Here is a 13,696-nt window from a genome sequence, read left to right as displayed (position 1 = left end):
GCGCCTATCAGAAAGACATGAAATTGATCATCTGGTTTTTAAACTTTAATTTTCATAATTCACGAAAAAGGAAATGCAGCAACTTTCATCAGTCCATAAAACTTAGTTACCTGATGGCAAGACTCTAATTGCCTGCTGTCCTACCCAATAAAAGGGCTGTTTATTCCCTGAAAAGCTAACCTTCAAAAGCAGAGGCCTTGCAGCAGCAAACAACCAGACAACAGTGACAAATATATTCCCTTTCCCCTAACTCCTCTGTGACCTTGTGGCATAAAACATTGTCTCAGCTTTCAGGGACTGCTCTTTGTTCTAGTTCAGAGGTTCAACTTTTGTTTCAAAATATTTTTCTGGCTTCTATCAGAAGGTGAAGCACTATCACTAGAAGTGTGCTTCCTGCCACAATCTAAGGAATCCTCAGAAAGAACTCCTTCAAAAGGTTTGTCTGTTGTTAATTTGTTCCTTAGAGACTGCTGTCATCTCAAGTTACTCCTTCTGCTGATTTGCACCGTGTCAATACAAAGACACCTTAAGCATGAGGAAGTTACACCTCATAATAGTCTTCAATTAATAACCATAAGGGTCCCTTTATTACATTTTGAATTGTTGGGTTGTTTTGTTTTTTTTCCTCGAACAACTGGAAAGGTTTCAACCTGACTATCCAAGATGAGTATTCCCTCAAATCCTTTTAAGACACTATAGAAGGCTCAAGAATATTATATCATCAGAAGTCTCTTACACCACAGAAAACTTGTTTTTCCAGATGGTAACACATACAAGGGCATTACATAACATCAAAAATTACTACGCAGCTTAAAACAACAATCTGTTATATACTCCCTCACTTATTCTGCTAAGTCACAAACTACTCCTAGAAACTTATGATCAATCTTTCTTCCCAAATACATTATTCTTACAACTCACAAAAAATGTTTTAAAGTAAGTTTTCTTCAAGACTGGAAGATGATATCTGTTGTATTCCCAAGTGGAAGTTACAGAATACAAAGCAGTAACAAAATTCAAGTCAGACACTTGTTTGAAGCAATTCACCATAGTAAGCTTCAATGCAGACAGAGTCTCAATTTATGTTCTAGCACATTGCTCCCAGAAAAAATTATGCTAATTAGGAAAGTGTTTCTGTAGATGTAACTCCACAGTATTTGTCAGATACCGCTATGGATCGCTCATAGTACTCAGAATGGCTTCTCCTAGAACCAGATTACAAAAACATGAAGTCATATTTGACTTGCACTTAATTTCTAGAAGCTCAAATTCTTGTGTTAATGATTCAGTGTCAATGACTCATCAAACATTTGAAGTAAGCAGACAAAACTCCATGTAAAAATCATCCAAGTAATACCACTTACCTTTTTGGATAAATTCTTATTCAAAAACTTTAACCTATGAATCACCATACTATTGCTGACTTAAAATGGAAATTGAAAAACCAAAATTCATCACAGACTTCAAAGTACATGTGGAGATCCCACAAAATTTAGCAGACAATCCTTGGCACACCGTGGCTGGGAGTCATCCAACACATGCAGGTAAATACCTTTGTCTATCTCACAAGATGATTAGAATCTACCAATAATATCCTTTCACCATTCACAAATTTTCATCAAAGGACACTGAACATCGAGGTGACTGCAACAGCTAGTATTTACTTACTACAGCAAGAACTACAGAGCACACCTCCAGGTTACTGTCAGTTGTTTCAACCTCATTCTTTGCGATACAAAGCAAACTGTGTCGGACAGTTTTCAATTATAACACTTTCTGAAAAGAGTTTTCCTTCCAAAGAAACTGACATGCTTTTTTAGAGCATTTGCCAACCATTGATCACTGTTCAATCACTTCAGTACTGTGAGGCAAGTTCTATTACACCTGGGTTTAGAAATAGTGACACACTAAGCCACTACGGCTTCAAAGCAATTATTGGACTGGTTTGCTATGAAAAGCTTTTAGGCTGCTGAAATCCCTCTTCAAGATACAGTTATTTCAACTTCACTCAGAGAGGCACCTTATTTACTATTCTACCACTACAAACCCATTCTACTTTTGTATCAGTCTAGCCAATAAACCAGCTGGGCATGAGAAACAACATTTTTCATGGGGGCTAACAATTATGCAAAAAAGCCCAAAGCTTTTCTATATTTAGTTAGAGCTTTATCAGTAAAAAAAGCAATGCAGGTAGCAAAGTAATGAATAATATTCTAAAATATCAGTTAAATCACAGTCATCACATTCTTGTTACAATTACAGGTAACTTGTATTGAAGGACAATGACCAAAGTGCACCAATTATTACACCATAAATTGTCAATACAACTATGGGAGTCAAGTAGGCTCTATATAGTTATCCCTCCATTTTTGGGAGACACAAGAAAATACTGGCATTCACGTTCTTAAGTACAAAAGGGTACTTCACTTCTGCTCCTCCTGTCTGTTTAAAAAAAAAAAAAATCAAATATTTTCCTATGAAGATAGCAAAAAAAAAAAAGTTGTTGAATAGTATTACAGTGGAAGAGTCACTTAACTTTCTCCTTCTCAGCTGTTATGTCTCTATGCTGGGCAACAGCAACAGGGGACTAGATGATGTATGAGAGACACTGTGGTTTTATATACGATTTTTGGAGACTTCTGAAAAGTAAGTTACTATTATTGTTCATTTCAACGTAGCTCTAGTTATAAAACTAGTTATGAAAAAGTGTACCTAATCAAATTAAGATGACAAAAGAAAAATATTTTAAAACCATGTTTAAATCTCTACCATCATCTGGAAGATACGGTACAAAATAAGACATTTGTCCTACAGTATTGCATGTAGACCTGTCCAGAAAGGCCAAAAACAAAAGCAGTTTTCCCAGTTTAAATCTATTTCAAAAAAATAGTTCAAAATTTACCAAAACAGTCAGCTAGCCCAAAACACCTTATAGAAATTCATCAATCAATCAGTCTCACAAATCCATAGGAAACAGTCCACAGAAGGGCTTGATTATTCCACTTTATGAGCTGTGAAATATTTGGTCTGTTAAACAAGACTCTGGCAAACTACAAAGAATAGAAAGCAAATACAAACCAATTCCACTATTACAAAGTGAAGAATCTCTGTGTTAAAAGTTCCTTTTTGAAAGCAGAGAATTCTTCTTACTGCTTTCGACTTTATTCATTTTTATGCTGAGTGAAGCATAGTTTGTCACTATCACTGGCAGGCAATAATCTGTAATTTAACAAAATAAGTCCACTATGTGAAATAATTTCCTGATCTAATCTAAAAAACATATTCAAAAGAACCACAATATTCGAAGAGAAAAAAGACATCTTCAAGTCTTTGGAGATGTGAGCAAAAGCAGGCAGCCATCTCTGAGTTTGCATCATTAACTGAAACAAGCATTTCACTCAAACTGTGCTGAGCACACTTCTATACCTATTATATACACATTCATTAGTAGTAAAACTTCTCCTAAGTTTTGCAAGGAACACTTAAAAACTGATATCAGACTATGCAGAGGTTTGATGAACAGGTTTTTTTTCAGTCTTTTTTTTTTTTTAATTTCATTAAAATTTAGGATTACCACTTTTGAATAAACTCAACTCCTCTATGCTCCTCCACAGTAGCTGTTACTTGCACCATGGCAGCTGCGGAATCTGAACACTTGAAAATGTTGCACTCATGGTTGCATGGACTTTATACACGGTAGACAAGTTTCACACTGCTGCATATGTTAAGTGCCATAAAAGTTACAGCAATATCACATGTTTCCTTTAAGGGATCACAAAACACACACACAGGAAACATGTGAACCATAGATTACACAACTGAAACCATTAGCCTTTTCCATGAACTGGCTTCAGTATATTTGCATTTTTAGGGGACTCTTGAAGATAAAAAATATTCTCTGAAGGGCACCCAAGTATAAGACTCATGTTTAACCAAAAAGGGATAACCCAGTATGATCTCTAAAAACTTCATGACTTCACTTAAAGGTTCTAGTATATATATATTAAAAAAAAGGAAAAACTAAAATACTTACTGTAATATCCATAAAGTACAGTGTCTTCAATTTGCCTTGAAACATTAGCATCAGCCCAGACCTAGCAATAAAGGATAGAAAAATGTAATAAAAGAAGACTACATGAGAATCAACCATTAAAGGACACAAACTGAGGGAAATAGATAAAAATGCTGCTTCTAAAGAATTCCATGCTAGAGTGCCAGCAACAGTGAAAATCACTGGACAAACAGGAATCAGCACAGGACAGTTTCACAAAAGGAAGGGTTTAGACTCAAAGGAACATTAAGTTTTGGCAGCTCCCATGTATGTTCTTCTGATCCCCACAGTAGCTTTGTAAGAGTCTCTGAAGATAATCATGGAATGGGTTGAAAGGGACCTTCAAAGATCACCTAGTCCATCCCTCCTGCCATGGGCAGGAACACCTTTCACGAGGTCAGGTTGCTCAAAGACCCATTCAACTTGACCTTGGAATGCTTCCAATGATAGGCATTCACAATTCCTCTGGGAACCCTGTTCCAGAGAACCATCAACCTCACCATAAATTTCCTCTTTATAGCTACATCTAAGCTCTCAGTTTAAAGCTGTCACATTATTTTCTGTGTCCACAGGCACTAGTCAAAATTGTTTCTCCATTCTTCTTATAAGCTCGCTCTATACTGAAAGGCTGCAATAACATCTCCCCACAACCTTCTCTTCTCCACGCTGAATAACCCCAACTTTTTCAGATTGTCTTCACAGGAGAGGTGCTCCAGATCTCTGACCATGTTTGTGGCCTTGTCTGAACAGCTTTCTTGCGCCATGGGCCACACAGTAGGACAAAGCACACAATGTACACAGTATTTCCATCACAGAACAGCTTTGTTTAAAATTTGCATATACATATGCAACAATACTTAGACATAAGAATAAGAAAGAACTTTTTATTATGCTCAGTTATGTATAATTAATTTTTACTTTTATTCATTATTACATCAGTTTAAGCTATCATCACCTTTTTCAGAAGTACAAAACTTCACTTTCTTGTTTGACCAAGACTTAAATTACATGAATATTCAACTTAGCACTATCTAATTTTACAAGTCAAAGTCCAAGAGCACTTATATTCCTTATTCGAACAAGAGTAAAAGTAACTGCACTACTCAGTCCTGGGGAATGGTTCAGAGAATGGAAGCAATGAAAGCGAAAACACAACTCTTAACTACACTGGAAACTGCAGTCAGCCAGATGGCTGAAGTCACGTTCTTGTGCCTACTCCCTCTCCTCCAAGAGAAGAGCTGTTGGTTTAAGGAAGCTAAATATTTTATGACATAATGGCTGGCAGACAAATTCAGGAATTGAATAAAATGGTCCAATGCTGCTAGTACAGTTTAAACACATTTTAGAATCATTTTAGTTTTGTGGGATACAATCTGTATGTGGCCAAGATCAATAAAGCAGTTATCCAGAAGCAGGGTTCTTTAAAAGCTAGAGAACATACCAACATAACTGAATTAGTGAAAACAAAAACAAACAAACAACAAAAAAAATTCCAGTACTGTCAAAGCTCTTTTTCATTTCTGTACGCAGGTTTTCCTCAAAGTGGTAAAGTTGTAAAGATGCACACACTAACAGGGAGATATGAAAATGCATATGAGCATCCTACTTAAACACTGCTCCCATAAGACTTAAAGACACTTTGGCATTTGGTTTATCATTTCTCCCAGAACTGTATAAAGTCTTCTGGAATATGGGCTTGATGACATATCCTGAACACTTTTTCTACTGCCTCAGAAAATCAGCACCACCTTCCTTTTTCTTACTATATAAAGATCTCCAGTAGGTCAATTTACATTAAGCTTTTAAAATTCACCGTATCAACTAAATTAATTATCATCCAGCTGAAATTTGAGTAGAAAAATACATATCCATTTTTACACCTAATTAGCGAAAAGAAAGGATGAAAAATATTTTAGCAGAAGGGGCAGAAGCAACACCTGAAGTATCTGTCAGGTACACAATAAGCTCAGCCTTTGCAGACTGCCAGGCTCACACCCAACAGCATCTTAAGTAAGAAATTTCTAGGCATTTGTATTAAAATATACCACAAAAGAATTTGATTACAATAAGTAAGGAACACATACAGAACATTTAATTTGCCTCACGTTAAATATTAAGAAAATGCTTACTTTAATCAAGCCTAAGAGAAAACAAAGACTGAACTCAACTGTTTGCATTGCTTGATACCAAGCAGCTACTGGAAGAAAGGTCTCTTCTATAAGCAACAGAGACATTTAAAATGCACAAAAACCAAGAACAAGCAAAAAAAGCAACAGTGAGACCCAACTTTTAAGAGGCACAGTCACTGTAAAGAAGAGGTAGCTCATAATGGAAATACAAATGGCTTAGCTGCCCAAGAACTGCTTCCCCTTCAGCTACAGAAAAGCACTCTTAACAAAATACAGATGTAGAACTTTAAATATTGTCATTGCTTTTCATTCTGTTTTTCAAATTAAGTTGCATACAGGACCAGAGTAGTATACTAGGAAACACACACTACACCACATTAAAATAGTGAGCTGCTATATTACACTAAACAAACTCAAATTGCAAATGTGTGCAGTTTACCATTACTTACATCTGCCTCAGCATACAAATGCTGCATTACTCTGCAGAAGAAGAATATATAATGCAGGCCAATTTAATTATATATCATAATTATTACATCAGCTTCCAGTTAGCTTCCAAAGCGCCACATTTAAACAAACTAGAAAGCAAAATGCTTAATTCTAACTGGCAAATTATCTATATGCACACACTACCAGCAACTCAAAGGCAGCTATCAGTTCATCGGAGCTGTTACAAAGGCTAGTGACAGCAGCACTGTCTTCTCAAAAGCAAGCACTGCTACCTAATGAGTATCAGCTCTGACAATCTTAGCATCTCTGGTGCTAGGTATAGGAACTAGCATACTAAGCTGCTAGGTATAGGAATTTACTCAACTAGCACATCGAGGACTCAGCTGAGAACCCATTTGGACAGCCTCCAGATCTAGTCTTTTTCTTTTCCATCCATTACAACCCAAGCTTACAGTACATACAGCAAATGACTTAAAAGCACAATAAATGAGGGAGGTGAAAATTCATACTGCCTTCAACAAACAGTTTAAGGTGTCAAAATGGGACCCCAAATTCTCTTAGGACCTGCAGTATTCAGGCATTCTGCACTGTTGTGCTGTATTTTCATTTTGTTCCGTGCAGTTTAGCAAGCACATATCCCCTACTAATGCATCATACTGAGAGACAAGGGGATCCACAAATTCCAAGGATATGTGCAAAGAGCATTATGACCCATATTAAACTATTATGCTAAGTATTTCTTAAGATGTCACATGAAAAAAATGTAAAAAGTACACATGCTAGCAAAATGTTGCTATGTAAGTAAAAATATAAAAAAGCAGCTTAAGATACTTCAAGTTTACCTAAATGCTAAATCCAATTCAAAGCTCCCTTAGAAGACTAATTTTATAACTACATTCATGGAAAATTAGTTACAAAGAACACTTGCTTCCACATTAAACATTGAGCAGTCTGTCTTCTACCAGCAACTGTCCATTTAGTGACTCGTGTTAACATATTTCAAGGAACAGTACTAATCAAACTGTACAGATAACTTTCCCAAATAAAACCATTCCAAGTTAATCTGACTTTCCACCCTTTTTGGTGAAGGAATAGTAATAGATTTCTTTCTTTTATCCCCATTAAATTTGACATTTCTACTGTCACTGCTGAACCCTGCAAGACTTTCACGAGTAGCCAGGGAAGCTAGCTTCTATTCTCCGAAAATGTCCCTTAACAGAGCTTAAAGTTATGCAACATCACAGCTTTCAGTATTTCAGCAGATGAAGCACTCATTCTTCTGATTAACTCTCCCAAAGCTTGGGCAACAAAAGGAAGATGCAGTATGAAAGACAGGAGACCGAGTCACAGCATGGTTAGATACGAAGAAATTTCATATCCGCATCCCAGATCTTCCAGCCTGTTACCTCCAAAATGAGACAGCGCCAGGATTTTGACTGCCAGATGGAAAGTAGCATCAAGAAACATGCACATGTCAGCCCCACCTGCCTAGCATCAATGTTTTGGCCAAGTATTATTGCTTTATAAGTAGTAATTCTTACTCAAGAAGGAGGCATGGTCTCAGTCAACAATAACTTCTCAGTTAACACCTTCCTAGAAATAAAAACTGTGGATATTTCTAGTGGTTTTGTATTCTGAGCATCTACATAATGAGTTGTTCCCCTCTCACCCTCGTAAGATGCAAAAAACCTTAAACAGCCTTCAAAAAACATCTCCCATTAAGCAGATGCTACTCTTTGAATCATTAGGAGGATAACTAGCTTTTAACAGCTCATGCAGATACCCAAGTCTTGTGATAGATTCAGTTTTAACAAGACTGAAAGAAATGCCACTGGCTTTTAACTTCATATAGTAACAAGAATCCATACATTCCAAAAAGAAAAGGAAAGGTTCCATCACCTCCTCTGCCTTCTGCTAGAACAGTAGGGAAAAAAAAAGACAGTACAATGATGTGAGTGAGTATCCTTGTTTCAAGCAGTCTTCCTGCTGCAAGACAGAATCAGCCATGCTTTAAGTATTTATGAGACTTGTAGGTCAGACCCAGAGATCTTGGGTTCCAGCAGCAATATTATGTTTTTAATCTATGGTGAAGTTTTCTGTTCCTATGTGCTTGTTTTAAGTCCAATAAGTTTTCACATCAAATGGATCAGATGCAACTGGATGTATTTAAAGTCCTTTGAAACAAACTAAAGCACTAACAGTGCTCAATGCCAAAACCTTTGAGCTTAATTGGTGCTGTTGAACATTATGAGGGCTTCACTTTCAAGGTAATATTCAATTTTGTATTAGTATTAAACCAAAAGCCTCCCTTCCTACTCAACAGTACTACGAATCGAAGTAAACCCACCCTCTGGAAAACACATTGCAGGGAATTCTACTGTGCAAAACTTGCCAATAACAAACCTGCTCAATTCACTCAGTATAAAAACTTTAGACAATATTTGATATGTCTCAAAATACAGTGAGATACACCATTATGTGCTAAATGCTACAAGCCATTTTTTTAACCATAAACAATAATCTGTAGTAAGGGAAAGATGTATAAACAATATCTTAACAGTCCTGTGGAAATAAACAAAGCCTCAAGTTAATGAAGGCATAGCGTATACAGCCTTTGTCAAGGAAGAAACTTCAGAACACACGATGGAAAAGGGGTACACAACACTTTAAAGTGAATTCCTCCAGAAAGCAGCATAATATTCACAGCCTTGTGGAAAAGATACTCTGCTTGGGTATTACAGTTCAGGCAATCCTTGTATCCAGGACATACCACCTTTCCTTGTCACAGAACACACACACAATTCTCAATGAGAACTTTGAACCATCAAAGCCTTCAATTTAACCACCAGCTGTTAGCAAACTTAGGTAGAATCACATTATGCTACAAGCTTATTCATCTTGTAAACCTCAGCTAGATCTACAAGTTGACAGTAAGGTCAGACACATTAAAAATGAACTGAAAGTCCACATTTAGTACCTCTTTTTCAAGTTGAGCACCCTTGTTTTTCATCACTCTTAACTCTGATACCAGGAATTATAAGCGGGAAGTAGAGGAAAAGCATACAGAAAGACAAATTTCTTACTTAGAATCTGGATAACTGCCACTACTCTTTTGGCATCAGCTCTAAAATCATTCAGTTGGAAGATTTTTTTGATGAACTACTAATCTATCTACAGAGAATATTACCCACATCTGCTACCTGGATCTCCCTCAAAAAGTCACTGAGAAGATTAAAGACTTAACTCACTCCGCCCATCCAAAGCAACAAAGGTTTCTTGCTGGAGTCACTGTCCTTCAGACCCCAGCATCACTTACAGGGTTTTGGAAGAATTGGGTTTGAAAGAATGGTCCAGAGAACAGCCAGTAATCCTCAGGAAATGTTCTAAACACAATTCAGTCTATCCTACTTGTGAAGCAATAGCAGGAAAGAAGCACATGTTACCAAAAACAGTTTAAAAATTCATGAAGACCACAGAATCACAGAAAATGCTCAGCTGGAAGGGACCATCAGGACCACCACTCCCAGTCCTGTGCAGGACACCACGTGCCTCATTTTAAGATGCTGTCAGTCTCTCACCTCAACATTACCCCTAAACTGAAATTACTGAATCAATAAAGCTGACTTTACCTGTAGGTTTGTAGGTTCTGACTGATTTCAGATTCACTCAACTTTGAAGGACACATTAATACTTCTATACTGTAATTTCAACATCTGAGTTGCATTTCTGTCAATAGATCTTGTGTTACTTCTGCAAAGCTAGAAACTCAATTCAGCTGAGATTAAAAGACACAGAAGAATGCTTCTTCAAGGCAGTATGGAGCAACTGTACTTCAACAAACCATGAGAAGTATCTACAAATATTAGGAACTAAGCAGGACAAAGAAGCCTCAGAAGCATAGGCAAAATGGTACTTTATTAAAAAAGACTTTACCACAAGCATGAAAGCTTGCTCTGTGTAAAATTTTTAAATAGAATCGACCCATATCACCATATCACAGCATGCGTCCTTTAACAAGGAAGCCTAGCCCATGAAAAACAGTATTTGAAGTTCCTTTCCTTCGAATAATTGTGTTTCCTTTATTAAAAAACTGTAGTGACTGCATGACCACCTTTGAGGACCTGCTCTCACAGGTTTGTTTCTAGTCAGACAGAGCATACATTAGCAAAAATGTGTCCTTTGCAACAGGGAATTCTTCTTAGCTCCCACTAAAATTGCATTTTCCAGCTGGACTTACTTGCATCATGGTTATTTCTCTAAGTAGTGAGGCTCAATGTATTTAAGACTATTATTTTCATCAAATTGCTAGAATCCTGACATATGAAAGATCTCTTTCATCTTCTATATTCATTTTAATTCTAAACTAGCAAGATCTGAAAATATTAAGTTTTCAAAATAACATTGAATAACAGCTTAATTTATTCTGTATTAACTCTGAGCAATAAAGATGACAAAAAATACATCACAGTTCAGTTCTAAAGGCTTCTCATAACTTGCATGTATATAAGCACCAGCCAAAAAGCATTGTATTAGTTGCAAGCTAGTTTTGAAGCATTACACAGATCTAGCAGCTATATTTTCCTTTGGAAGTAGGGCTGGAAGGGAATACAGTCTGGTGTGCAGGCATTTACCTTTCTCCTACTCTGTCATTTGTTTCAGGATCGTAACTTTTACTACAGATCCAGTTAGGCTCCAAACCCAACTAAGTTGTTACTCAACTTACACATCATTCAAGTTAGCTACATGCTGCAGTTCAACCTCTTGTTACTCACAGTGCTCTCACTAAGACACTGGGTCAATATCTTCAAGAACTCCTACTGAAAATTGAAGTAATATCTAAAGCATTGGGAAGATCTCTTATAGAAATGCTTAGAGCAGATGACAGCAAGTACTCATCTCATTAGGAACTCATTTTGCACAGCAACCCCCTACAGTTTATAAATGCAGAAGTTCAGTTAAGGCTTCATCAGCCAAGAAGAGCTACTACTGCATTCCCCTCTGCCAAACATTTCTGTAGCTTTCAAAATGCTTATTAATTCAGGCTTTACATTATAGGTAGATTAGCAGAGTAGATCTTTATAAATCTTTAAATGTTCCAGTCCCTTTTTTTTTTTTTTTTTTTTGCTAACAAAAAAGACAATTAAAATAATCCTAAATTACAAAGGGGCAATACAGTCTATTTTTGAACAAAAGCACAACAAATTTTATTCTACAATGCCCCATCACGATACACTATAAAGCAACACTTAAGTGATTTGTTTATACCTTCAGGACAGTACACTCACTCTTATGCACAACAAAAGGAACAAGCATTTGGAAGTGAGCAAAACTGAAATGCAGTTCAAATACCAAACATGAGTGTTTTATGCAGAGTACTAGTACCCAGCTTTGAGAAAAGTCAGGTCACTAAAACAAGTATTAGCACTAGTTTCAAACACTTTGACAACCCAAGACCATCCTTGTGCAACACAAAGCGCTTGATCTGAAGAGGCAATTAACATTTTTGGAAGTCCATACCTTAAATGTACCATTTTGATTTTTCATGTATGAGACCAAAAATATGTCCACTGGCAGGAGTGCTGATGTGATAAGAGCAACGGCCAACGCAAAAATTGCTGTTATGGTAGAAATCACTTCACTTTCCCGCCGACTCTGATACTTGCGCACATAAACCCAGCAGAAAATTAGAATGGCCTGAAATACACGGGAAAAACACTTATGAGTTGTAAAATGACAATGTCAACAAGTAGGTACTGATGTTCGATCCTGCACGGACGACTGGCATCAACACATTTTTTACCTGAACACTCAGCACCAGCGTTATACTGACCACACGAAAGTCACTTTTCCTTAAGAGCAGCTTGAGCAACACCAACAACGCACACATACGGAACAAGCAAAAACATAAACAACGCGGCTCGCCGGGCAAGAGAGCGAGGCAGCCGCCCGCTCCCATCCCCGGGCTCGGCTCCGCTCTGCCCTGCCGCACCACCGCCGAGGCACCCGCGGGAGCCGCAGGGAAGCGCCTGCGGCCGGGGCAGGCTCAGGGGCACGGGCGAGGAGACCGGGCGGGATACCCAGCACCAGAAAAGCGAGCGGCCGAAGAAGTAGCAGCCGGGCCAGGCGAGGGGAGAGGAGGGGAGAGGAGGGGAAGGGATGTTTGAGGGGGCCGCCGCAGGGCGAGAGAGCCGCCTCTCACCAGCAGCGCCAGGCCGAAGAGGCACCATCCCGTCAGCAGGTCAGACGCTGCCGCCGCCATCTTCGCTGCCGTCAGCGGGAGCGCGGCCGCCCTGCCGAGGCGGCGCTTACAGCGGGGCGGGCTCGCGTCACCCGGCAACCGCCCGCGCCGCGTGGCGTCACGCTCCCGGCGCTCCCCGGCCCGCGGGCGCGGCCGAGCGGAGAGCGGCGCCTCTCCGGGGAACGGGAGTGACGGGAGCCGGGAGTCCCACGGCCCCGTCCCGTGGCAGAGCGCAGCCGTCGTGGGGCGGGAAGGGGGAGTCGGGTGGTGAAGGGTTGTCCTCGCTTCTTGTTCCCGAGAAGGGTTTGCCTGTCCTTTTCTCCCGGGGCCGGGAGGCTGAGACAGGGCAGCGCTCGTTCCGCGGGGACTTCTTGTCTGAGGGACAGCGGGACGGGAGGAAGGGGGGGTTGAGGAAAGGTGAAAGGTGCGCGAAGAGGTATCAAGCACTTTCAATCCTTTTATTGTTGCTTTTTTCTGTAAAAGTACCTAAACCATCTCCCTGCGTGGCCTGCAGTGCCCGGGACGCCGGGCAGGTGTGCGGGCGGTGCCGGCGGGTCGAGGCCGCTCCCGCAGAGATGTGCGGGGAGGGTGTGCGGGAGCCCCGCACCGCGGTGCCTCTGCCCCGGGCTCGACTTAACCGCGATAGTGCCGAACTTCGGGCAGCATCGCGGTCTGGTGGGAAGCCTCGCTTCGGGACGCCGTGCCCGGTGAGAGGGCAGCCGTGGGCCGGGAGGGGTGTAGGGTTAGGAGGTGCCTTGGAGAACTCGTGTTCCTCCGAGTGTGGATTTGGTGGCACGGGAAGTGGGAGACCCTCACCTGCAAGGTGCT

General features: G+C 39.6%; 1 protein-coding gene across 2 annotated transcripts in view; it reads right to left on the bottom strand.

Annotated features, from left to right (window-relative positions):
* Positions 1–12,937, bottom strand: part of LMBRD1 (LMBR1 domain containing 1) — a 69,597-nt gene extending 56,660 nt beyond the window's left edge. For both annotated transcript variants that reach the window (XM_040059898.2, XM_040059899.2), the window contains exons 1-3: positions 12,830–12,937; positions 12,148–12,324; positions 4,034–4,094 (exon numbers count right to left, since the gene is read on the bottom strand). In XM_040059898.2, the coding sequence (XP_039915832.1) occupies positions 4,034–4,094; positions 12,148–12,324; positions 12,830–12,889 (298 nt within the window). In that variant the 5' untranslated portion in view covers positions 12,890–12,937. The remainder of the gene's footprint in view (positions 1–4,033; positions 4,095–12,147; positions 12,325–12,829) is intronic.
* Positions 12,938–13,696: the final 759 nt, after the last annotated feature.

The sequence above is a fragment of the Hirundo rustica genome, chromosome 3 (genome assembly GCF_015227805.2).
Source record: "Hirundo rustica isolate bHirRus1 chromosome 3, bHirRus1.pri.v3, whole genome shotgun sequence".
Classification (NCBI taxonomy): Eukaryota; Metazoa; Chordata; class Aves; order Passeriformes; family Hirundinidae; genus Hirundo; species Hirundo rustica.
Note: the sequence above shows the minus strand (reverse complement) of the source record. Positions and strands in the feature narration are given on the sequence as shown.